This window comes from Nerophis ophidion, linkage group LG13, assembly GCF_033978795.1.
Source record: "Nerophis ophidion isolate RoL-2023_Sa linkage group LG13, RoL_Noph_v1.0, whole genome shotgun sequence".
Lineage (NCBI taxonomy): Eukaryota > Metazoa > Chordata > Actinopteri > Syngnathiformes > Syngnathidae > Nerophis > Nerophis ophidion.
The window spans coordinates 58,814,446-58,841,153 of NC_084623.1; the positions used below are offsets into that span (position 1 = coordinate 58,814,446).

Sequence of the window (26,708 nt, forward strand, 5' to 3'; positions counted from 1 at the left end):
AAATAGCCACAATGATCCAGTTAATGGCCACAATGATCCAGTAAATAGCCACAATGATCCAGTTAATGGCCACAATGATCCAGTTAATGGCCACAATGATCCGTTAAATAGCCACAATGATCCAGTAAATATCCCCAAATACCCAGTAAATAGCCACAATTATCCAATAAATACCCACAATGATCCAGTTAATGGCCACAATGATCCAGTAAATATCCCCAAATACCCAGTAAATAGCCACAATTATCCAGCAAATAGCCACAATTACCCAGTAAATACCCACAATGATCCAGTTAATGGCCACAATGATCCAGTTAATGGCCACAAAGACCCAGTAAATATCCCCAAATACCCAGTAAATACCCACAATTATCCAGTAAATACCCACAATGATCCAGTTAATGGCCACAATGATCCAGTAAATATCCCCAAATACCCAGTAAATAGCCACAATTATCCAGTAAATAGCCACAATTATCCAGTAAATAGCCACAATTATCCAGTAAATAGCCACAATTACCTAGTAAATACCCACAATGATCCAGTTAATGGCCACAATGATCCAGTAAATATCCCCAAATACCCAGTAAATACCCACAATTATCCCTTAAATAGCCACAAGGATCCAGTACATACCCACAATGATCCAGTTAATGGCCACAATGATCCAGTTAATGGCCACAAAGACCCAGTAAATATCCCCAAATACCCAGTAAATAGCCACAATGATCCAGTAAATACCCACAATGATCCAGTTAATGGCCACAATGATCCAGTTAATGGCCACAATGATCCAGTAAATATCCCCAAATACCCAGTAAATAGCCACAATTATCCCTTAAATAGCCACAAGGATCCAGTACATACCCACAATGATCCAGTTAATGGCCACAATGATCCAGTTAATGTCCACAATGATCTAGTTAATGTCCACAAAGATCCAGTAAATAGCCACAAAGATCCAGTAAATAGCCACAATTACCTAGTAAATACCCACAATGATCCAGTTAATGGCCACAATGATCCAGTAAATATCCCCAAATACCCAGTAAATAGCCACAATTATCCCTTAAATAGCCACAAGGATCCAGTACATACCCACAATGATCCAGTTAATGGCCACAATGATCCAGTTAATGTCCACAATGATCTAGTTAATGGCCACAAAGATCCAGTTAATGGCCACTAAGATCCAGTAAATAGCCACAAAGATCCAGTAAATACCCTCAAAGATCCAGTTAATAGTCACAAAGATCCAGTTAATAGCCACAATGATCTGTTAAATAGCCACAAGGAATAGTGTGTATATGAATATAATAATAATAATAATAGAAGCACAGTAAGTATCCAGGCCCCACATGTGGTCTTACCGCTCACTACTCTGTCCTGCAGATGTGACACAAACACGTAGGACTCGGCCACGGGCAGCAAAGGGTCCTTGTTGGAGGTCCAGGTCTCATGCGTGGTGTTGCCGTGGACGACGGGCTGACAGTCTCTGACGTAGCGATGGGAGTGCTGAGGGCCGTGACCCTGCGAGTAGGCCGCCAGCACATCTGTCAGCCGCCATTCTCTGAAACACACAACTATTCTTACAAACATGTCAGGAGTATTGCTGCAATGTAGCGGTGCGGGACATCGACGATGAACAACAGTTAGCATGCTAACATTAACATGCTAACAGTTAAGATATCGCATACCAAGTCATAAAACTACGGGGAAAGTGGTAGCAAAATGAGCTGCCTCCTTACCTGCTTGTCTTTGAACTTTTCTGAAGCCTCTTTCTTTGCACTGTCCTCTAATCTAAACATCAAATATGAATATGATCAGCTGGACTCTCGGCGCAATTGACAGTCTTTTCGACAAGGAAAAGAGGTTCTGGGGAGCCTGGCTGCCCTGATGGAACCAACGCTGTGGGGTACGTGAGAGACTGGAGGATTATGTGCGTCTCAGTCCTCTCCATCGAGGACGTGGAAGACATCTACTTATTTGGAGCTGTGATCGCACGGCACTTGCTGATCGGGCTGGCCATTGCTCTCCTGTATCGACAAATTCGTAAGACGATGGCAGCCACTCAAGGGGCCCAACGGCTGTTCAACGCAATGGAAGGATTGGGTCGGGCTACGGGAACACGGACTGGGGCGATTTCTGATTAGAATCGCAAAATGGATCTCATCTTACCATGAGATCCATTAACATGAATTGATTAACGTGGACCCCGACTTAAACAAGTTGAAAAACTTATTGAGGTGTTACCATTTAGTGGTCACTTGTACGGAATATGTACTGTACTGTGCAATCTACTAATAAAAGTATCAATCAATCAATCAATCAATCTTGGAAAAGCTTGCAGAGAAGGAATAATTAAATTGGATTTGAAGAAATCCATCATGGACAAACAGAGAAGATAAGTCACTATTTTGTCTTCTCGAAGAAAAACAACTTCTTAATCTACGATTTGACTCCCTCAAATGGATTTGACACAATCAGGAACAGGCTGTTCTGAAGAAACTCTCCAGGGGGAGTCCTCAAAGATGGACGCTTTTGACCTTCCTTTTTGTCAACAACACCTGTGGTCGAACTTTGAGATCAGCCTCAGTCCATATAAAAACATTTCATCATGTCTCCCAAGTTAATTGGGTATATATGCACACACGACCCCCACCCTCGAATCAACGCCTTCACCACCGCTTAATTCCTCTGGGGCTGTGGATGGCTGAGCAGCGCTATATAGCGGCAGCGGTGTCTCCTCAAACCCACCCCTCCCTCTGTTGCAAGTTGGTGTGATATACGTACCATGTTTAATGTGTGCCATGCTATGTGAGGTTTTTTTTCCTTGGACTCAGTCTGGACCCCTCCTTAGGGTCTAGCCGTAAACTGATATTTTTTTACTCCCCCCCTCTCCCAATGTCACCCTTTTCTCACCTTTTTAAGGAGCGCCGAAAGTGGCTGATCCGTTGGCGGTCTCGTCTTGTCCCCCTGTAACGTATGTCTGCTTTTAGCGGGACTGTGTCGAAAATGACATTTCTTCGTACTTGTGCAATGACAATAAAGATTTATCCTATCCTAGCTAAAAAAAAAAAAAAAGATATCATGAGGCACGTACCAAATTATCTGACTCTGGGGTAAACATTTGCAAAATTAGATAATAAAAAGTTAGCATGCTAATGTTAAGATGCTAACATTAGCACATCAAAACTTACCAAATGTTGCATATAAAGTTATATAACTTGGGTAAACGGTTGTAAAATTGGCTGAGATTTTTTTAGCATGCTAACGTTAAAATGCTAACAGTTAACAGATTGCACAACAAGTTATAAAACTATGGGGTAAGCGGTAGCAAAATGAGCTGAAAAAAAAAGTAATCATGAGGCACGTACCAAATTATGTGACTCTGGGGTAAACAGTCGCAAATTGAGATAGTAAAACGTTACCATGCTAATGTTAAGATGCTAACAATAGCACATTAACACATATGTTGCATATAAAGTTATATAACTTGGGTAAACGGTTGTAAAATAAGCTAAAAAATTTTAGAATGCTAACGTTAACATGCTAACAGTTAACATATATCGCATACCAAGATACAAAACTATGGGGGTAAGCAGTAGCAAAATGAGCTGAAAAAAAAAAAAAGTTATCAGGGGGGCACGTACCAAATTATGTGACTCTGGGGTAAACAGTTGCAAAATGAGATAATAAAAAGTAGCATGCCAATGTTAAAATGCTAAAATTAGCACGTTAAAACTTAGCAAACGCTGCATATAAAGTTATATAACTTGGGTAAAAGGTTGTAAAATTGGTTAAAAATGTTTTAGCATGCTAACAGTTAACATATATCGCATACCAAGTTATAAAACTATGGTGTAAGCGGTAGCAAAATGAGCAAAAAAAAAAAAAAGTTACCATGCTAACAGTTAACATGTGTCACATACCAAGTTATATGACTTTGGGGTAAACAGTTGCAAAATGAAATAATAAATGTTAGCATGCTAATGTTTTGATGCTAACATTAGCATGTCAACACTGAGCATATGTTGCATATAAAGTTATATAACTTGGGTAAACGGTTGAAAAATTTGCTAAAACATTTTTTTTGCATGCTAACATTAACATGCTAACAGTTAAGATATATCGCATACCAAGTTATAAAACTATGGGGTAAGTGGTAGCAAAATGAGCTCAAAACTTAGCATGCTAAAAGTTAATGTGTCACATACCAAGGTATATGACTATGGGGTAAATGGTTGCACAATGAGCTAAAAAAAAAAAGGTAGCATCCAAATTTTAACATGCATGCTAACAGTTAACATGTCACATAAGTTATATGACTTTGGGGTAAACAGTTGCAAAATGAGATAATAAATGTTAGCATGCTAATGTTAAGATGCTAATATTAGCACATCAACACTGAGCATATGTTGCATATAAAGTTATATAACTTGGGTAAATGGTTGTAAAATTATCTAAAAATTGTTTTAGCATGCTAACATTAAAATGCTAACAGTTAACATATATCGCATAAGTTATAAAACTATGGGGTAAGTGGTAGCAAAATGAGCTCAAACCTTAGTATGCTAACAGTTAACATGTCACATACCAAGGTATATGACTATGGTTTAAATGGTTGCAAAATGAGCTAAAAAAAAAAGTTAGCATCCAAATTTTAACATGCATATTAACAGTTAGCATGTGTCACATACCAAGTCTAGGGTAAACAATTGCAAAATTAACTAAAAATGTTAGCACGCTAACGTTATCGCTTGAAAACTGTTCCAATCCCTTAAGACATGTGAGAAGTGAATTATATTTATATAGCGCTTTTCTCTAGTGACTTAAAGCGCTGTTGCATATTGAAACCCAATATCTTAATTTCTATTTAAAGGCCTACTGAAATGAGATGTTCTTATTTAAACGGGGATAGCAGCTCCATTCTATGTGTCATACTTCATCATTTGGCCATATTGCCATATTTTTGCTGAAAGGATTTAGTAGAGAACATCGATGATAAAGTTCACAACTTTTGGTCGCTAATAAAAAAGCCTTGCCTGTACCGGAAGTAGCAGACGATGTGCGCGTGACATCACGGGTTGTGGAGGTCCTCACATCTGAACATGGTTTACAATCATGGCCACCAGCAGCAAGGGCGATTCAGACCGAGAAAGCGACAAAATCCCCATTAATTTGAGTGAGGATGAAAGATTTGTGGATTAGGAAGTTGGAGTTAGACGCTAAATTAAAAAAAAAAAAAAAGCAATGGCTCCGGGCGGCGGCAGTGGGTGCGTTTCAGATGTAATTAGACACATTTACTAGGATAGTTCTGGAAAATCCCTTATCTGCTTATTGTGTTAATAGTATTTTAGTGAGATTGTAAAGTCATACCTGAAAGTCGGATGGCTGCGGTGAACGCCAGTGTCTCTGAGAGAAACCGAGGAGCCAAGATCACAGCTGCCTTTTTGACAGCTAAAGGAGGAGGTCCCATAATCCACGGAAGTCTCCGGTAAGAGCAGACTTAATATCACAATTTTCCCATCCAAAAACTTGCTGGTTGACGTAGAGAAACATGTTCGCTTGACCGCTCCGTGTTAAAGCTTCATAACAAACAAAGAAACACCGGCTGTGTTTCGGTTGCTAAAGGCAGCTGCAATTCTCCGCTTTCCACCAACAGCATTCTTCTTTGACGTCTCCATTATTAATTGGACAAATTGCAAAAGATTCAGCAACACAGATGTCCAGAATACTGTGTAATTATGCGATTAAAGCAGACAACTTACAGCTTGGATCAGGCTGGAAGAACATGTCCGCTACAATCCGAGACGTCCCGCGCACGAGTCATCGTACGCGTCATCATTCCGCGACGTTTCCAACAGGACACTTCGCGGGGATTTTAAAATTGCAATTTAGTCAACTAAAAAGGCAACACATGCCAATACGGCCTTTTTAGTTGACTAAATTGCAATTTTAAATTCCCCGCGAAGTGTCCTGTTGAAAACGTTGCGGAATGATGACGCGTACGATGACGCGAGCGGGTGACGTCACCGGTTGTAGCGAACATGTTCTTCCAGCCCGATCCAAGCTGTAAGTTGTCTGCTTTAATCGCATAATTACACAGTATTCTGGACATTTGTGTCGCTGAATCTTTTGTAATTTGCTCAATTAATAATGGAGACATCAAAGAAGAAAGATGTAGGTGGGAAGCGGTGTATTGCGGTTAGCTGTAGCAAAACAAACACATGACGGTGAAGCTTTACTATGGAACAGAGCGGTCAAGCGAACATGGTTCTCTACCACATATCAACCGGCAGGTTTCGGTGAGAAAATTGTGGTAATAAGTCGGCTCTTACCGCAGACATGAGCGGAGCTTGGGTCGTTCCTCTTGCAGCTGTCAAAGAGGCAGCTGCGACTCTCTTGGCTCCTCTGTGGTTTCCCTCAGAGACACTGGCGGTCACCACACCCCTCCGACTTTCAGGTATAAATGATAAATGGGTTGTACTTGTATAGCGCTTTTCTACCTTGAAGGTATTCAAAGCGCTTTGACACTACTTCCACATTTACCCATTCACACACTGATGGAGGGAGCTGCCATGCAAGGCGCTAACCAGCACCCATCAGGAGCAAGGGTGAAGTGTCTTGCTCAGGACACAACGGGCGTGACAAGGTTGGTATTACTAGGTGGGGATAGAACCATGGACCCTCGGGTTGCGCATGGCCACCCACCACTGCGCCACGCAGTCCCTGACTATATAATCTCACTAAAACACTAGTAACACAATAAGCAGTTAAGGGATTTTCCAGAATTATCCTAGTAAATGTGTCTAATAACATCTGAATCGCTCCCACTGCCCTCGCCATTTTCTTTTTTTGTTTCCTAGTCCTTCACTCTCACTTTCCTCATCCACGAATCTTTCATCCTCGCTCAAATTTATGGGGAAATTGTGTCAGGCTTGGACTTGGTCTTGGGTTGTTTTCCCGAGGTGCAAAGCCAATGGAGTGGAAACGGCGTGAAGGTAAGTACATATTTAATTTATTTACTCATGAACTAAAAACAGGAACAAACAAAAAGCGCTCACAATGGAGGTACAAAACTTGGGCTATGACAGAAAAGACTAGCACAAAGGCTATAAACTATAAACATGAAACAAAACACTTGTGCTATGGCATGAATGACAAAAACTTACGTGGACAAAATGAACAGCATGGCAAGGCATGAAGCAGATAATCGAGGTCGTGAAGGAGGTGCAGCACTGGTAGCGTGTGTGAAGATCCCAGAATGAAGACAAGAAAAAGAGTGACTTAAGTAGCTATGATAATTAGTGAAAAGAGGTGTGAGGCTGAGGACAAGGACGTGACAGGTAAAACGTAATGAGTTGGCATGGAGACAAAAACAAACGAGGAAGTGCCACGACATAACCTGACCAAAACCAAAACATAAACTTACAGGCGTGACAAATTGTCGCTTTCTCGGTCCGAATCGCTCTAGCTGCCGGTGGCCATGACTGTAAACAATGTTCAGATGTGAGGAGCTCCACAACCCGTGACGTCACGCGCGCATCGTCTGCTACTTCCGGTACAGGCAAGGCTTTTTTATCAGCGACAAAAAGTTGTGAACTTTATCGTGGATGTTCTCTACTAAATCCTTTCAGCAAAAATATCGCCAAATGATCAAGTATGACGGATAGAATGGAGCTGCTATCCCCGTTTGAATAAGAACATCTCATTTCAGTAGGCCTTTAAAGTGAGGCGGGTATCGAACATGGAACCCTCAAAGGGGAAAATATCCAGGAAAATATGGAATTCCTGGTAATGAGGGGAGAAGAATTTTAGAGGTGCAAAGTGTGAGAAGATGTTGTTTTAGTGACGACATATGTACACAAACCGGTTTGAATCCTCCCTGCTTTCATGTCCATTTAGACACAGCAACACTTTAAGGAGAGAATGCTGAGGGGAAAAAAACACTAAACATTTAAAAAAGTAATTAATCCAACCCCGTAAGGGACAAGCGGTAGGAAATGGATGGATGGATCGATTTATCTCCAAGTCCAAAAATGAAAAAGTTGCCCTAAAAGCTCGGAGAAGCTAACTAACTCGCAGCTTCTCGCACTTTTTACCTGAGCGCTTCTCTGGTGGGCGCGGCGACCCACGCCAGCAGGACAAAACACGCCAACAAATCCTTCATGGAGTCCCGAGTGGACTTTGGTGGATGGATGGACGCAGCAAACTGTCACAAGTGCCGTCGCCTCTAATTGGCGCTTCAACTCAACTCCACTTCCGGTTGTGCTCAGCAAAATTAAAGTCTCGATATTAAACAACCGGAAGTTGTGTGTGTGAATATTCAAGCGTGTTTTACCCTCACTTGATGGGTAAATAAATGCGTTGTTCTGCCCTCACTGAATGTGTTGAGGTTATAAAGCTTGGCAGACAGCTAACAACCAATCCAGGACGTTCTAATAAAGTTCCAAAGCAGATGAATCCATTTAGGCTCTTTATTGTTGTTGATCTTGCTTTGTCTTGCACTGGATTTTTATTTTTTATTATTATTATTCTTGGAAAACTGAAATACACACAATGTCAATGTATAAGCTGTATGATTCAATTAACAAACTGAAATGTAATACACAATTAGCTTTACACAAATATACAGCATTATTACCAAACAAATACTGCTGAGTGTTGAAACTATTTCGATGGTGGAAATATGCGAACGGCAGCCATTTTGAATCCTCAAACATTCATTAAAATAGTGCACAAAAATCGTTTTTCAATACACATCTTACTATCAAATTCAGCCACTTTCCACCTTAGTATTGAGTTACATAAACAAGTTAAACAGTTTACTTACAGACTTCTCTTTTCCAAGGCTTGTAAGAGTTAACACAACTCGTCCACTTCTCATTTTTTATGAACTGAACTAACATTGTAAACCGGAAGTGTCCAAACTAAACCGGAAGTGCCGAACTATTGACGCGCAGTATTTCGCATCGCCACAAGGGGTCAGTAATAGTCCACAATCAAACGGGCATAACATACGTCGTACAAACGATTAGCATTTTTTAAAATGCTTTCAACGTGTTTGTGCAGGAAAAACCTCACGAACAACTAAGTTAGAGAAGGGAATAGAAATGTAGAAACAAAAAAACAAATGTTACACATTATCGCCCCTAACCGGAAGCACTGTTCAGCAGAAGCAGGAAGTTGTAACCGACATGTTCAGTGATTTACTTCAACTTTCTTTTTTTATTCTAATAATTTATTACGGTACTTTTAATTTGTATTCTAATAATTTATTACAATGCTTTCATTTTTAATTGTAATAACTTATTAAAATGCTTTTATTTTACTCATTTCTTTTTTACAGTTGGATACCCCATGGTTGATACCTCGTTCTAATCAAGTTTGAAATATTTATATTATGTTATTTGAAATACACGAGCAGTCCCATTAGGTGTATTTGCACAAAGCACCGCTGTCGCCGATAACAGTCTGGATTTCACTCGGGATCTGATTGTAAAAAAAAAAAAAAAAAGAAAAAAAAAAGAGTGGTATCAGACATCACTGCGTGGTGCTCAGAAGCCCCCTTTTGAAAAGATTGTGGTCGACATTTAAACAATGACCAACAGCGTCCTCTGGCGACAAACAAACTGTATTACTAACAGTGTCCTCTGATCACAAACTATTTAAAGGCCTACTGAAATGAGATGTTCTTATTTAAACGGGGATAGCAGCTCCATTCTATGTGTCATACTTCATCATTTGGCGATATTGCCATATTTTTGCTGAAAGGATTTAGTAGAGAACATCCACAATAAAGTTTGCAACTTTTGGTCGCTAATAAAAAAGCCTTGCCTGTACCGGAAGTAGCAGACGATGTGTGCGTGACGTCACGGGTTGTGGAGCTCCTCACATCTGAACATTGTTTACAACCATGGCCACCAGCAGCAAGGGCGATTCGGACCGAGAAAGTGACGATTTCCCCATTAATTTGAGCAAGGATGAAAGATTCGTCAGAGTGAACTAGAAATAAGGCGCGGGCAGTGGTAGCGATTCAGATGTTATTAGACACATTTACTAGGATAATTATGGAAAATCCCTTATCTGCTTATTGTGTTACTTGTATTTTAGTGAGATTATATGGTACTTGAAAGTCAGAGGGGTGCGGCCACCGCCAGTGTCTCTGGTGGGAGGAGGTAATAAGAGTCCGCAGCTGCAGGAGGACGCAAGCTCCACTCATGTCTACGGTAAGAGCCGACTTATTACCACAATTTTCTCACCGAAACCTGCCGGTTGACATGTGGTCGGGAACCATGTTCGCTTGACCGCTCTGTTCCATAGTAAAGCTTCACCTTCGGGAATGTAAACAAGGAAACACTAGCTGTGTTTGTGTTGCTAAAGGCAGCCGCAATACACCGCTTCCCACCTACATCTTTCTTCTTTGACGTCTCCATTAATTGAACAAATTGCAAAAGATTCAGCAACACAGATGTCCAGAATACTGTGGAATTATGCGATGAAAGCAGACTTATAGCTGGGATCAGGCTGGAAAAAAATGTCCGCTACAATCTGAGACGTCACGCGCCAGTTCATCATACTGACGTTTTCAACAAGATACGTGGCGCAAAATTTAAAATTGCACTTTAGTAAACTAAAAAGGCGGTATTGTCATGTGTTGCAATGTTAATATTTCATCATTGATATATAAACTATCAGACTGTGTGGTCGCTAGTAGTGGCTTTCAGTAGGCCTTTAAGGACTGATTGTCCTCTGATCAAAAACTGTCTTTAGAGACAGACTGCGTCCGCTGGGGACAAATTGTATTTAAGGACTGCGTGTTCTCTGGGGACAAACTGTATTAAGGACCAACAGTGTCCTCTGGGGACAAACTGTATTTAAGGACTGAGTGTCCTCTGGGGACAAACTGTATTCAGGTTCTGATGGCACCTTCAGCCTGTCTTCTGGAATCAGACACTGACATTATTACAATTCAAAGGCCAAAACACTTCAGTGCTATAAGTCATTTATTGAATAAAAATGGGAGATGAATATGTGCAGACTAAGAACCAGTTAACTGTCCGAAAATATTGTCAAATGAAGAAAAATAATATGAAAAAGGCTCTTTGGAATGAAGATCCAGCAGCCTGCAGACGAGTTGACTATTCACTGGCTTTAAAAAATGAAAGCATTGAGGAGTGAATAGGCTGAGACTGTAAAGAAGGGGCAGGACTGCTTGCTGGTTACGGTCCACCTGTGCTAAATGTTAGCGGCAGGTGTGACGGACTTGGTACAAACCCAAACCCAGAAAGCAAAGTACAGTATTTACATTAGAAAATAGTCCTCAGCGTCGATGTCGACTGTGTCCTGAATGTCCGCCGCTGCTGTGATGTTTGCTCTTGTGACCACGTTCCCGCTCTCTTTCCCTTTCGTACGAACGAGACCTCTCCCGCTCTCTCCTGTCGCCTCGATGGCCGCCTCCTCGCTCGTGTTTGTGTTTCTTGGACGTCAGGTCAAAGGAGCCGCGATCTCTCTCCCTCTCTCGCTCCCTTTCTCGCTCCCGCTCCGCTTTGACGGGACTGCGGGAACGGGAGCGCTTCCTCTTGTGGCCGCCGCTGTTGCCGTGGCGCCCGCTGGCCTTGGAGTCGCTGTTGCTATGGTGGCTGGTTTTGGACTTGAGGTGGGGCAGGAGGGGCGAGGGAGGGTGTCTCCGCGGCGACGGACTGCGACTGTGCGATCGAGAGCGTGAGCGAGAACTGTAGGTTCCTGAGCGACTACGCCTGCTGTTGTAGCTGCGGAGGAAAACCAAGATGGAGTTACAACAAACTTCATAAATCATCAAATGTTGACTTACTGATGGATAATAATTAGAAAATCAATAAATAAATGTTGACTCACTGATGGATAATTACATAATAAATGTTGACTTACTGTCTGCGAGGAGAACGCGATCGGGAGCGCGTTCTTGATCGTGAACGACTTCCACTCCTGCTGTTCCTTCCCATCTTCACCTCCTTCCTCATCCTGGTAGGGAGATTGAATTAAAAAAAACCCAACTAACATTAATGGTAAGATTTATGGCTGTCTTCAGATAGTATTAACATAAATATATATATATATATTATTTGTCTAAGAAAACGATGTGCAAAGCGTAGTGTGAAAACCCACAGTGGAAGATGAATGAATGTGTTGTTTCTTACCCATTGTGTGGACTCTTTGTAATCTGCGTGCGACTATCTGCCTCCTTCTTCACTGCTTTGGCCGTCTGGTTACTAGGGGACTTCTCTTCCACTTTGACCACGTTCGGAGAAGAAGGTTTGGACGCGGGTGAGAAGCCCCCCATAGTGCACAACGCCGGGGTGCCGTCAGGATTGAGCCCCTTGGCCTTAAGTTTGGCATCGGCCAAGAACATCTTCCTTCGCTCCACTTCCTTCTCCAGCTGCTCATAGTTGGGCTGTGAACATGCGACATTGTCAGGTCAGACCAGGACTTCATGTGATGAAGACTTCAGTACAACCTGTAAACCTGGGCCTAAATTCCATAAGTCAATCACCTGGGCCTATATTCCATAAATCAATCACCTGGGCCTATATTCCATAAGTCAATCACCTGGGCCTATATTCCATAAGGCAATCACCTGGGCCTATATTCCATAAGGCAATCACCTGGGCCTATATTCCATAAGGCAATCACCTGGGCCTATATTCCATAAGGCAATCACCTGGGCCTATATTCCATAAATCAATCACCTGGGCCTATATTCCATAAATCCATCAATGAATCTAGATATTCCCCATATACCATATTTCCTTGAATTGCCGCCGGGTATAGTGTATGCACCTGCCTTGAATTAAGGCTGGGTCAAACTCATTTAGCAAAATAATTAGCGCATGCTTAGCAATACCGCCGGCTCAGGATTAACGCCGGGTCAAACTAGTTCCGCAAAATATTATTTTTATTAGCTTATGTCTAGAATTTCCGCAGGGTCAAACTCGTCACGTCACCTGTCATTTTCAAAATGGAAGAGGCCGATTTCAATAATTTGAAATCGCATAAAGGGAAGAAAATTAAGAGCTATTCAGTAGGATTTAAGGTCCAAGCTATTGAATATGCTAAAAAGAACAGTAAGCAGCTATGTTTTATTAATACACCGTAGCTGCGTGTGTCAAATATGAGTCATTAAATGACTCCCGCCTCCTGGTGGTAGAGGGCGCTAGTGATCCTTCTTGCGACGACTCGGCTGCAGAAGAAGTGACAAGTGTGCTGGGAACGGATATGACGCGTGGGGTGCATGACGAACCTTTTAGGATGTAACACCACTACTTTTATGCTGGCTATGTAAACAACCGGGCTGAAATAAAGCCTGTTCCAGTCATAAATACCCAGTGTATTATTTATACAATAACACTTCATGGTGGCAGCGGTGGGATAAAGAGATCACCCACAGAGCAGAACGAGAGGGGGAGTTGTCCGAGGATAATTCTGTCGTCGCCCGCACTACACGTGAGGAGCCGAGCTAACTGATAGCAGCGGTCTGCACGTCGGGAGCAACACAAACGAGAGCGCGCTATGGCTACACACTTACCGCCCATGAACTGGACCAGCAAGAGTGAGCAGCGCGTGTTTATTTTTTCCTCTCGCTTGCACTTTTAAACATGGAGGATTATATATCTAAAATAAAACAGTTTTCTAAACTGGACTTTCAATCGAAGCAGGAGGTAATAAAGGAAGATCTCCATCAAGACAGAGACTTTTAAAACTGAAGAAAGATAAGGAAGACTTCTATAAACAAGTTATTAATGCTTTTGATCAGAAGGAGCTGCGCATGGACTTCATTTACAAGTAAAGATAAGTCCATAATAACGTTTTTTTTTATTGAATGTGCTTTTCATGATCGTTTCCTTACATCACACTCACTTTTTAAGTGCAGGCCTAAATTTACCGCATGCCTTTGGTAAATGAAGGAGTGAAAAGAGGTTTTAAAATAATTAGCGCATGCCTGCCTTTACCGCATGCCTTTGGTAAACGCCGGGGTGAGAAGAGGTTTCAAATTAATTAGCGCCCCGACAGCAATTCAAGGAAATACAGTACATGCATGGTTTCAGGCTCTAGGAGGGGTCACACTTCCAATCTTTGCATCGGTGTCAGCAGCTGTTTGTACTACATGGACATAAACTAGAATGACTGTTAGCATTAACGTATAAAAACAAATGATTGAAAATCCGCACTTTGATAAAATTATTAACATCAGCTTGCTAGCTAGCTTAAATGCTAAAATGAAAAAGGTCTTTCCCCGTTAAAAAGCATCATAAAGTGTATAAACACATAGCGGTCTACACAAGTAAGATGCAGTATTCACGTTGAACAAAGTATGTGCCATTTTAGTAAAAAGTCAGCGATAAACTCCACAGTCATCAACAGGAAGTGAACTTGCGTGTCATCCAACTGGAAGTAAAACTGTCAGAAAAATTGTGTGTAAATTATCAAATAAAACTTTGTATTACATTGTGTTCCGGATGAGAAACATTGGTACTTTAATTTTAAGAAGACAAAGGCTGAAACTTTCCAAAAAGAATGCTGGACTTCCAGGCGGACAGATGGCGGAATCTGCCCAACTTTCAGAGGAACTCTTAAGTATTTTTACGAACTCTCTTTGGTCTATTTTATGGGACCCTCTTTGATCTGTTTTATGGGACTTTCTTTGATCTGTTCGGGAACCGAATGCAATGCTGGTCACGACCCACTTCCATGAGGAAGCAGCTGTGGGAAGGAGGGGGGTGAAAATCAAATAAAGAAGCACGAGAACGATCTTGGTGCAGAGCATTGTGCAGGCACAGTACAGACAGTACCGGGCCGTGTCTCTCCTCAAGATTGAGTAGAAATTTAACTCTGTCTCTGTTTGATTCCTTGTCTTTTGTCTCGTTTAATAGAGGTCATCAGTGTTTGAACCTGACAAAAACGAAAGGACTACCCAATATGCATTTACTAAAAAGAAAATATTTGAAAATGTTGAATTAAAATGGAAGATAAACTTTTATTATAAAACTAACATATTGCTTTTATCAAACCACAATATTTATTATTGCCTATGCCAAGAAAGTTTGTGTGTATTTATTTTAGTTTGAAAAACAACGTGATTGAAAGATCTTCATGTGGGTCTACAGTGCATTCGGAAGGTACTCACATGGCTTCACTTTTTCCACGTTTTGTTGTTACAGCCTTATTCCAAAATGTAACGCTTCCCCTCCAGCCTGATGGAGCTTAAGAGGTGCTGCAAAGAGGGATGGTTGAAACTGTCCAAAGATAGGTGTGCCACGTTTGTGACATTGTATTCATAAAAACTTGAGGCTGGAATTGCTGCCAAAAGCTGCATCAACTAAGTATTAAACACAGGCAGAAAATTATGAACGGGACATCTTTTAGTTTCTTATAATTAATAAATAAACACTCCTTTTGAAAAGCTGTTCACATTGTCATTATGGGGTATTGTGTGCAGAATTTTGATAAAAAATATTTTTTCCCTATTTTGGAATAAGGCTCTAACATAACATTAAAAAAGTGAAACGCTGAAAACTTTGAACATATTTTGGTCACAAGAACTTTATCAGGCCATGTTTATTGTTTTGCTTGCGTATATTTGAAGTTTCCCTACTCTCCTCTCGCAGAGACATAACCTATTTTATTGTGATATTGTATTGAAGTGCAACAGAGTATATCCTATTTTTATTTAATTTGGATATGGTTTCCATTAAAATTACAAAGTTAAGATGTACAAGAAATGAAAGTGCATTGCTTTAGTATAGGTATACTTGCATTATGAATAATCATAATTTGGTCTTAATATATTGTTTAACAATAGCGTTTATCCGTGATTATCGGCCCAAGTTTAGAAACGTGGCTCAGAATAACAATGGTCAATAATCCATCGTAAAGTTAGTACGGATGGTTGTTTACCTTCTTCCTCGTATACAGTTTAAGGGTGGTGATGCAGATATCTTTAATCTCGTCATCCGTTGCTCCAAACAGCAGGTACCACTGTGGTCTGGCGGGTAGGGGGATCTGGAACGGAGAAAACCGTTAAGTTCTAGTCATTCCAAAAGCAGATACATCACAAAGTAAAGATGCTGTAACCTGCAGGGCTCGAGCAGCAAGGTATATACAGGCGCAGGCAATGGTCTCTGCTTGGAACCTGACAAACACGTTCGTCCTCAGACTGTCATTCATGTAGTTCCTACAAAGACAAAGAAGAGCAAACCAAAACATAGCATCTTTTCTACACAGAAACATTGTTATTGACTTTAACAGCTGATCTTTTAAGTGCCAAAGTTTACCGATGAGTTTAGGTCGAATTGAAGTACATGCAGTGTTTAACTTTGTCCATTTCTCTCCAGGGCGACCGAGGGAGTACCGATTGTCACAGTTCATGCAGAGCATGAAGACAAAAACTACCTTCCTAAGACCTGCACTTACTTTACCCTGCTTTTGGCAAAAGGAGGTGATGACACATGCCATGGGGAACATGCACATGTGGGAAATGTATTTACACCGCAGTTGCCTCTTTCAGATCATACAAACAGATCTGAAGGGGGAAAGAAGCAAAATGGGGACATGCACGTTTATTTTTGCAAGGTGAAATGGATCCCTGCAAGGCCACAGTCACCTTAACTAGTTGCTCTAAATGGCACACACAGCCACAAGACGGGCAGTGTAAGGATCGCTGCCATTGTTGTGCTATAGCGCACATATCTAATGAAGAGTAACAAAATCAGGGATTCAGGATTGAAAGTGGATCAACTAAATGAGCGTCACATGTCAAACACGAGGCCATTTTGACAGAAAAGGAATGACATAAGGGGCAAAGTAGGCTAGGATGAGCACCCAATTGTCCACCCCTGCAAGTAAAAAGACTGTTTGGCCAGGCAAACTATGTCTAAGCTTCCTCCCAGTCTAACCTGCCATCATCCAACAACCCAGCATGTAAATGAGTGGGTCAGCATTAACAGACAGTGCCAACAAGACAACAAAACAACACTGTTGAATTCTGACTTCTGCAAGGCGAGACAGGTCCCGGGAGGCAAAACCTGAGAACTGGATCAGCCTGCAAGACACACATGTCTGAAGACCACATCAGTTGGACACAAGACACACTATACTAATAACTGGAAAACATGGCAGGTTACCTGGTACAAAGTTTATCTGTTCTGGCTGAAGATACTTAGTGGGAATAAGCTACAACTGCATTCAAATGATTGGGGACTCCAAAAGCCTTGGCACAATAATCCTAAAAATACAAATCCTTGATGAGACCCGAGAGAAAATAAGTTGCTGTAGGCTGTTGGGAAAGGCCCGACCGCCCCCTTCAACGAATCTCAGCATTGGGACTGGCTGTGTGGAGAGGGGCGGGAGGCTTCCTGAGGTCATGTAGTTGGAGGAGGCAGAGTTCAGAGGTTCTTTATGTGACTTACCAGCATGGTCTACCCTTTAATCAAAGAGTAGAGAGAAAGGACAAAGTTAAATCACGCTCCCTGACACTACAAACAACTTTCACACAAGGCCAATACGAGAGAAGTCACAAGTGTGCAATTGTTAAAATGCAGCAGGTGAACAAGTGAAATGGGAGGAGGGACTTCAGACCTGGGCAAAATGTTCTGCAGGTAATCATAGTTTTGTCATTTCCTAGTAGAGGCTCTCAAACTTTGTTCACCTCAGAAAACACTTGGCTTTTCAAGAACCACCATAATGGCCAACATACAAATGTAGTAGCGTAGAAGGCCTAAATGTTCATTAAAAAGAAGGCAGAGGTTTTAACAAACGGTTATATTTAATATTTTACACACAGTTTGAACAGCAACACTGTTTGAATATTTCATTGATTGCTGCTGTACCAGTTAAAGAATCACTGTCCTTGCAAGTAAAGTGTGTTGATCTTTGGCCCAGGTCTGTCTGGTGGCAGCTAGGAGGTATGGGGGTTTGACGGCGACAACAGGAAACTCACCAGGCAGTCTGGACCAGCGTCTGGTTCTTCTCACACTCCAAGACTTGCAGGTACATGACAATAATCTAGACAGATAAAGAATTGTTGCGTCATCTCACAGCACTCTGTTGGCAGGGAGGGACAACTTTGCAACGTGGGTGGCACCTCACCTTGTGTGGATGCTTGACGTGCACACAGAAGCCCAACTCCTTTAGGATACGTCGCTCAGCTTTGATGACTTGGTTTTTGGTGTTAATATAGTTCTGATCAAGAATCAATGAACTTGGAGTCCTAGTTTGAAAGGGAATTAAAATAAAATAGCTTCCCTTCCAAAGAGAACCACAAACCCTCCCAAAATAAAAATACCCTTCTGTTTTCTTGTACTCTATATTGAACTGTTTTTCCCGTTCCAACCAACTCACAGCAGCCCTAACTGCATGCCTGACAGTCTGCTGGGAGTTTGCAGACTCCTGTGGTTCTGTGTGCTTTTTGGCTCCGTAGTAATCAAGCTCAATCACAGCATTGAAATATCAACAATGGTCGTTGCATACAACACATCAAAATGTATGGTAAGTGTAATTGAAAATGTGGGTTAGGTAAAAATGACACCGTATTCAGTATGAGGGCACAAAAGCAAAAAATATCATACAGAAATGTGCACCTATTTTGGGGTTTAATACCATGTTTTCAGTGAGAACACTTGCTAAATTTGTTAGGTAAATTACCACCATTTTCAAGGGCTAGTTATATCAGGCTTCTGTTAAAAATACGAGTCATGTGAATGAAAAAATTTGTGAAACATGTTTCTGTATGAGTTTTAAAGTTAAGTATATATTTTAATTAAAATGATGGCACCTTAAAATGTACACAAATTGTGTTTTACACCCACTTTAAAAGTGCTAGGAGTGACACGGGGCGGCAATAAAAACAAAAAAAAAAGACTGAAGTGCATCGATACATGGGGGAAAAAAAAAATTAATCCAAGGACATGACACAGCCAACAGACAAAAAAACCTGTGTACATTACTAAAAATGTGTAAATATATGCAACGAACAAAGTGATACTTCTACGATAGCCATAAACAGCTGGTTAATTGGCCTTTGCTCTAACAAGCACAATCAAATGCATGGTGAGCAGTAGTCAAACAAGAACGACATTACCAAAATGGTCCGCAGACTGACAGACACCAAAAACCGAACCACAAGAGTCTTCAAGGGGCCCAGGGGGCCAAGGAGCTTCGGCCAACCTGTCATCCCCGATCCCAATGCCCCGAGGGGCGCAGACCACTGGCTTCTCCCACAGGAAGGGGCCTGGGCAAGGAGATAGGCCCCCTCGCATCATGGTTGTCATGACGACTGCTTCAGCTTACGTACCATTCCACATCACCCAGGCTGTGGTAAATGTAGCTGGTCGCTGTTAGTTGGTTGCAAGGGAAAAAAGAAGCCAAGTTAATACCAATGTCTAACAAACCAGACTACTATTTATACAAACTAAAGGATCACACTTGACAATGAATCAAGGGCAAAAGTAAGCAGTGGTGCCATACCTAAAGGTGTACTCTAAATGTGTGATTGTAGCACATACATTTAGGCGGGTAGTCATAACTATAACGTTACATCTCTGAAACTACCAGTGAGGAAGAAACTGAAAAGCTTTCAAATGGTTGAGAGTACATGGGTAAACAGAAGAGTACTTTCACGGCAAAAACATCATCAGAACAATTCCTAAAGAAAACGAATAGTCATAAACATGTTTCATGGGGGAGGATATGTATTTTTGAGGGAGTGGGGGTGTCTAGCAGAAATATTGATACCTACTTTTTGACTCTCATCTGCTTCAAGTGATGGAAGACGTTGATGACGTCTCGTATTCGCCTCGGGGCTTCTTCAATCTTGGAGGCCAAGTTAACACAAGCCATTGCCACAATCTAAATGGAGACACACAGACAGGAGGCATCGTTAATGACGGCAAATCGGCAACCATACGATCGGTATGTGTCGCGACCGGATTGCCGTTTTCAGGGTTCAAGTGTGTTGGGCGTTGTTTTCATCGTCACTGTACACCAATACTGATGATGTAGAACACAGTTTAGCCAGAATACCAAAAGGTTTAAATTGAACAAGTACTCAATCTTTGACCACATTCTTTAAGTTCGATAAAACTCATCCACAAAACCTATGGTGAATAAAATGTTAATTGGAATACCTGTTAAAAAATAAACTATACATCTGTCAGTTTGCCTAATATTTTAATCGGAGCTTGTGACTCAAGGTGAGTCCGACCAGCCATTTTCAAGCAAACTTTCCGCACTTTCCAACACTAATTTTATTAATGTAATCAATTTAAAAGTACACAGTAACTGCAAAACCTTGTTTTTCTCGTGTCTTTGTTAAGCAAACTTGCCAATTGATATCAACCGTTTTTTTTTTTAAATGGGGCGACGGTTAAAGTTATGACGGCACACAGGTTCGGTGGCCACGGATGAAGTGTCGGCTGTCCAGGGTCGAGACCCAGGGTGGACCACTCGTCTGTGCATCGATTGGGGACGTCTCTGCACTGCTGACCTGTCTCCGCTCGAGATTGTCTCCTGCTGGCCCCACTATGGACTGGACTCTCACTATTATGTTAGATCCACTATGGACTGAACTCTCACTATTATGTTGAATCCACTATGGACTGGACTCTCACAATTATCTTAAATCCACTATGGACTGTACTCTCACTATTATGTTAGATCCACTATGGACTGGACTCTCACTATTATGTTAGATCCACTATGGACTGGACTCTCACTATTATGTTAGATCCACTATGGACTGGACTCTCACTATTATGTTAGATCCACTATGGACTGGACTCTCACTATTATGTTAGATCCACTATGGACTGGACTCTCACTATTATGTTAGCTCCACTATGGACTGGACACTCACTATTATGTTAGATCCACTATGGACTGGACTCTCACTATTATGTTAGATCATCTATGGACTGGACTCTCACAATATTGTGCTAGATCCACTTGAAATCCACTGCACCGGTCGCCCAAGGGGGTCCCCACATTTGCGTTCCCCTCCAAGGTTTCTCGTTATCCCATTGGGTTGAGTTTTTCCTTGTCCTGATGTGGGATCCGAACTGAGGATGTTGTCGTGGCTTGTCCAGCCCTTTGAGACACTGGCGATTTAGGGCTATATAAATAAACAATTGATATTCCGTACAATTGACCACTAAACGGTAACACCCAAATAAGTTTTACACCTTCTTTAAGTCGGGGTCCACGTTAATATGAAAGTTTAATTTTAGTGCGGCCCGCGAGTTTAATATGAATGACGCCCGACAGCGTTGTGTTATTTGGGTCCAAAATGGCTCTTTCAACGTTCTGGGTTGCCTACCTCTGCGTTAGTAGAAAAGCGGCAAATGAGTGAAAGCAACAGAGGTTGCCATGGAGACAAGGGCTTTCTTATGTGCCTGGCTGCAGTCACACTGCGACGCCTGTCCATCGTAATAACAGTCCCCGATAACCTGGACCGATTTAAACTTTTTTTTTTTTTTTTATTGTTTAATTTGCATTGCTTCACACGATGAACACTACATATATTTTTATATGAAGCTAGATAACACTCTGGGAGTTGTCATTTTTGTGCTAGTTATCCAAATATTTTCCCGGCTATTATCTGCTGACCGCCGTGTTGCTTTAGGGAGGGAAAGCGGAATGACACATATCGCGGAAATAACATTATTCTCCGTACGTCGGCTAAATACAAATACATTCCAAAACCACAAACATGTCTTTTCTAAGCCTGCATTGAAGATAAAGGTTAGTGAGGAGCAAAGACAATTCCAGGAAAAATGGGAGATAAAAAACTTAATTCTTGAGAACAAGGACACTCAGATGTGTCTAATTTGCACAGAGAACGTTGCGTTGCACAATGAATAAAATTTGAAACGTCGTTATACAATTAGACATGCTGAGGAGTAGGGCCGGGCATATCTATATAAACGATATATCGCAGGTTTGTCTCTGTGCGATATAGAAAATGACTATATCGTAATATTCGATTGTTAACGTGGACCCCAACTTAAACAAGACGAAAAACGTATTGAGGTGTTACCATTTAGTGGTCAATTGTACAGAATTAGTACTGTACTGTGCAATCTACTAATAAAAGTATCAATCAAGAAGTATGCAGCAGAAGTGTTACCACAAAAAGGTAGCAACACTGTTAATTTTTTCTTTCATTTAAAAAGTCACCCGTGAGAGAATGAAGAGTATTTCATGACTACAGTTTTGGTCAATTGACTTGTGATTTCCCTCTCTGAATGAAAGTTTAAAAGTAGCATATATTAATGTAAACATATAGAATCATCATACTGCTGTGATTATATGCATCAAATGTTCATTCAAGGCCAAGGCAAAATATCGTAATATCATATATCGCAAAATGGCATAAAAATATTGCGATATTAATAAAAGCCAATATCGCTCAGCCCTACTGAGGAGTATGCAATTTTTTTTTTTTGAAATCTTTTCTTGTGGTCCAGCCTCACCCAGACTCTGCATCCAGTGGCCCCCTGGTAAATTGAGTTTGAGACCTCTAATCTAAACCCATCCATTTTCTACCGCTTGTCCCCTACTGGGTCGGGGGTTTTTCTTTAATTTTAACAAGTCCCCACATATCAGCATCATTTCGATGAGCAACGTTAACGGTTCTTAATCAGGGTTCGATCGAACCCTAGGGGTTCGGTGAGTCGGCCTCAGGGGTTCGGCGTAGACTCCGTGACAAAGGTAAGGTCACATCCAACTTATCGCGTAAATAAAAACTTCTCCCTATCGGCGTATTATGGATACCCCCAAACAATATTCCCTCTAATTTTCCGTCTGATTTGCAGGTTGTTTTATCGATCGATTGAAATTTTTACTAGCAGATTGCAAAGGAAGAGAATACATTATATGAAACAGTACAGTAGGGCTGGGCGATAAAACGATAACGATATATATCGCGATAGACGTGATCAATATCAATAGAAAATGGGGTCGATAGAACGTTTGATAATTTCACTGAGTTCTGTTAGAAAAAAATAGTAAGAAACGCAGAGGCGGAACCGCACGGCATTCTGGGGGGTGTAGACAGAAGAAGGGCTTTAGCCTCTCGATCTATCACGGCTGAGCCTGAACTGCAAGGCATTCTGGGAAATGCTAACAGGGAAAAAAAAAAGGAAAAAAAAGCAACGCTTGATTGATACTTTTATTAGTAGATTGCACAGTTCAGTACATATTCCGTACAATTGACCACTAAATGGTAACACCCAAAAAAGTTGTTCAACTTGTTTAAGTCGGGTTCCACGTAAATCAACGAAACGGGAATATGAGTGCGGCAGCACGAGATGAAATTGTAAATAAAAAAGGAAACATCACGTCACCAGTTTGACAGTATTTTGGATTGTTTAAGTCCGATACGAATCAGAGTAATACTGTCGGCAAACTTTGCAAGGTCGTAGTCCCGACCAAGTCTTGGAACACGACAAACTTATTTTACCACCTGAGCCGCTCTCACCCGCTGGAGTACAGCAGCAAACAGCCACAACATCAGCCGGTGCAAGTGGAACAGCACCGAAGCGGCAACAACAGACCACCATCGAGAGGCACTCGGCAGCAGTGCCATACGACAAAAATTCAAAACATTATAAAGAAATAAGGGATGCGGTGGTGTATCAATTAGCGAAGGACATGCTAACACTCAGCTTAGTTGAGAAGTCTGGGCAAGCATTTATTTAATGTCAATATTTGCACATCGACCAGTATTTTCATTTATTTGACTGTTTTTCTTAATGCTGACCTCGTTCTAAAGGTTAAAGGTTATATTTAAAATAAAATTATTTAAATTCAGCCTTTTTTCTCCTGGTCTTTATTTAGAATAGTTTTTTGTTTTTTTTATCCATAACTACCGATATCGACTGATATGAAACACTTATATCGTGATACATTTTTTAGTCATATCGCCTAGCCCTACAGTACAGTACATATTCCGTAAGATTGACCACTTAATGGTAACACCTGAATACGTTTTTCAACTTGTTTAAATCAGAGTCCACGTTAATCAAGTAATGGTGTGTGTAAAGTGTGTAATTTGTTGTGAGTTCGTGCACTGTGTGGTTTTGTTCTTTGAACAAGATGATGTTCATGCACTAGGGGTGGGCAAATTAATGCGTTAAGAGTTAACTCATCAATCTATTAACGCCGACAATTAGTTTATCGCACATTTGTTTACATGCTTTTATTTTGTTAACGGCTTTTCTTAACAAGATGGCGTCGCCCGGATAAGCTTAGGCTTTGAGGGGCTCTTGGTAAAGATGGAACATTTGGCAAAAATACCGGACAATTCTGCAAATTTCCTGGCTGGCTTACAGCGTGGTCACTCCGGGATCACTTACGACCGCCAGACAATTCTCAATGTGGATAGATCGGGCCATTTTGGACTGAATGAGGCGTGCTTGCTAGACCGGCTAGCTAGCATGGGAATACTTTGCCGGCTACATCAAGCGGCCTGTGAAGCAGCGGAGTATATGTGTTGTCTGTCTATTTATCAATAATGCAGACCAGGAGTGTTAGCTGAGTTCTTAACGTTTACTTTCAGAGCGTGCATATCACAACATACAAGATGCCGTCATGGCGACACAACCTATACATGCTCCTCACTCCTGTTGCATGCTGGGTAGGGTAGTTCTTTTTCCCCTGGCTCATAACATCACAATATAGTACCATGTATATGATGCCTTCAGTTTATCAAAGCACCAAGCAAACAATCGGAAAATTCCCATCATATCAATTCCTAGATATGGTCATAATTATTCTAAGTGCACTACGCAGAATAAACACAACATTATTAATATTGCTACTATGGATAATTTGATCAAAAATTCCCTAAAACAGCCCACTACCTATAATATAGGTTTTTTAAACATAAGATCCCTGATAAAAAAAAATGATTCTGCTGTTACCTCAGAAATTGCCTGTTCAGATGTTATGATTGTGGCTCAGAGATTTGTATGTAGATTATATTTATTTTCCATAACAAACAGGATAACTTAAATACCCTGGCAGTGGAAATAAGCTTAAATGTTTGTATTTTCATTTTTTGAGTTGATTTTCATAAAATATGCTATTTAACTGCTACTGTTTAACAAGGACTGATTTAAATTGTGTTTGCACAACAAATGTTTTGGCGCTTTTGTTCATGTGGGAGAATATTCCAATAAAGGTGCACTACACACTACCTTTGAATTCATTATTGGGCTTTGCGTATAAAATGCAGTTAATCGCGATTAATCGGACAAATAGTGCGATTAACTTTGATTTGAAAATTTAATCGTTGCCCAGCCTTATCATGCACAGTTAATTTTGAGCACGAGTAAAAAACATGACTTTTAATTGAATTTGAAAAAAAAAAAAAAAAAAAAAAAAAAAAAAAATCAGTAAAGAAGGGTTCGGTGAATGCGCATATAAAACTGGCGGGGTTCGGTGCCTCCAAGAAGGTTAAGAACCACGGGGTTAGAGTAGAGTTGGAAAGCTAAAGTTGTGCAGGCTTGAAGCGCGAATGACGACGTCAGACTCCCCGCTTCAAGATGGCGGCCCGACGTCGCGCCAACGCATGCTAGCTAGCATGATAAGCATGCTAGCTAGCATGATACCGCAAGAGCGACTTTCGGAAGTCTGAATCAACTCACCTCAAAATGATGCTTCACGAAGGACTTGGAGTAAAAGAAGCGATGAAAAAGCACTTGTCCAGTTGCCATGGCGACCTGCGAGGAAGCAAAAATGATTTTTAGAGAGTTATGGCCTAAAAGACTCACAATGGACGGCCGCCATTTTGACTCCAAGAAGTCAGCTAGCGAGCTAACAAGCTAACAGGCCGCGACGCTTCACTTTCACACAATAACGCCTTTTAACTACAAGTGTGACTTTGAAAGAGAGTGAGAACGAACCTGCGGTAGACGGAGGAGAATCCCCGCCGACTGAATGAGCTCGCAGCCCAGAATGCGGAGGTCGGTCTCCGCCTGCAGGTCCAGGCCGTCCAGCATCGACGGCGTCGGGGAGAGTCTCTCCTCGGGGATGAGAGAGTTGTCGATGGTGAGGAACACCTCCGAGTACACCTTGTCGCCGATGAGGATGCCATCGTTGCTGGGGGACGCCGCCGAACACACAGAAAGAGGTCCCGCGGCCATATTTGTCATTTCCAAACGACGACGGTTCCAAAGCGGACTCGTCGGAACCGCGGCGGAAGCAGGGCGGATGACAACGTGTGTGACGTCACAAAGAGGCCGACGCGCGGACGCGTGTGTGCATCCGAGAAGGAAAGTAGAGCGGACGAAACACGCGTTCCCTTTAACTCAGGGGTGTCCAAACTTTTTCCACACTGAAAAATGTTCGTCATTTTTATTTTAAAAACCAATACAATATATGTATAGAAAATATACACTCAGTTATGATGCCGGGAACCCCAAAGGGTTTTGGTCCCCCCCAAAAAATTTGAATGTGTCATTATTCAGTATTATCCATCCATCATCTTCCGCTTATCCGAGGTCGGGTCGCGGGGGCAACAGCCTAAGCAGGGAAGCCCAGACTTCCCTCTCTCCAGCCACTTCGTCTAGCTCTTCCCGGGGGATCCCGAGGCGTTTCCAGGCCAGCCGGGAGACATAGTCTTCCCAACGTGTCCTGGGTCTTCCCCGTGGCCTCCTACCAGCTGGACGTGC

At 41.6% G+C, this 26,708-nt stretch overlaps 2 protein-coding genes across 7 annotated transcripts in view; both read right to left on the reverse strand.

Moving 5' to 3' along the window:
• The window catches only part of LOC133564792 (N-acetylglucosamine-1-phosphodiester alpha-N-acetylglucosaminidase-like), a 23,138-nt gene extending 14,251 nt beyond the window's left edge, over positions 1-8,887 (reverse strand). The window contains exons 1-4 of one of the 2 annotated variants that reach the window (XM_061919289.1): positions 8,837-8,887; positions 7,176-7,241; positions 2,923-2,976; positions 1,371-1,570 (exon numbers count right to left, since the gene is read on the reverse strand). In XM_061919289.1, coding sequence (XP_061775273.1) covers positions 1,371-1,570; positions 2,923-2,976; positions 7,176-7,195 — 274 coding nt within the window. In that variant the 5' untranslated portion in view covers positions 7,196-7,241; positions 8,837-8,887. Of the gene's footprint in view, positions 1-1,370; positions 1,571-2,922; positions 2,977-7,175; positions 7,242-8,105; positions 8,250-8,836 lie in introns of those variants that run through there. The other variant, XM_061919288.1, reaches the window with a different exon arrangement.
• Positions 8,888-10,991: 2,104 nt separating this feature from the next.
• ccnl1a (cyclin L1a) lies at positions 10,992-26,311 on the reverse strand. 5 transcript variants are annotated; one of them, XM_061919291.1, is made up of 10 exons: positions 25,941-26,287; positions 25,683-25,757; positions 19,775-19,884; positions 18,127-18,247; positions 17,978-18,042; positions 16,114-16,213; positions 15,937-16,041; positions 12,183-12,436; positions 11,914-12,006; positions 10,992-11,774 (listed from the first exon to the last, which is right to left on the reverse strand). In XM_061919291.1, the coding sequence occupies exons 1-10, from the start codon at positions 26,187-26,189 to the stop codon at positions 11,327-11,329; spliced, it is 1,620 nt and encodes a 539-aa protein (XP_061775275.1). In that variant the 5' UTR covers positions 26,190-26,287; the 3' UTR covers positions 10,992-11,326. The 5 variants fall into 5 exon arrangements, 3 of the variants coding, with proteins under 3 accessions (XP_061775275.1, XP_061775277.1, XP_061775276.1); XR_009809335.1 differs by lacking the exons at positions 10,992-11,774; positions 11,914-12,006; positions 12,183-12,436 and adding an exon at positions 17,448-17,461 and having other exon boundaries at positions 15,998-16,041; positions 25,941-26,304; XR_009809334.1 differs by lacking the exons at positions 10,992-11,774; positions 11,914-12,006; positions 12,183-12,436; positions 15,937-16,041 and adding an exon at positions 17,163-17,461 and having other exon boundaries at positions 16,115-17,097; positions 25,941-26,311.
• Positions 26,312-26,708: the final 397 nt, after the last annotated feature.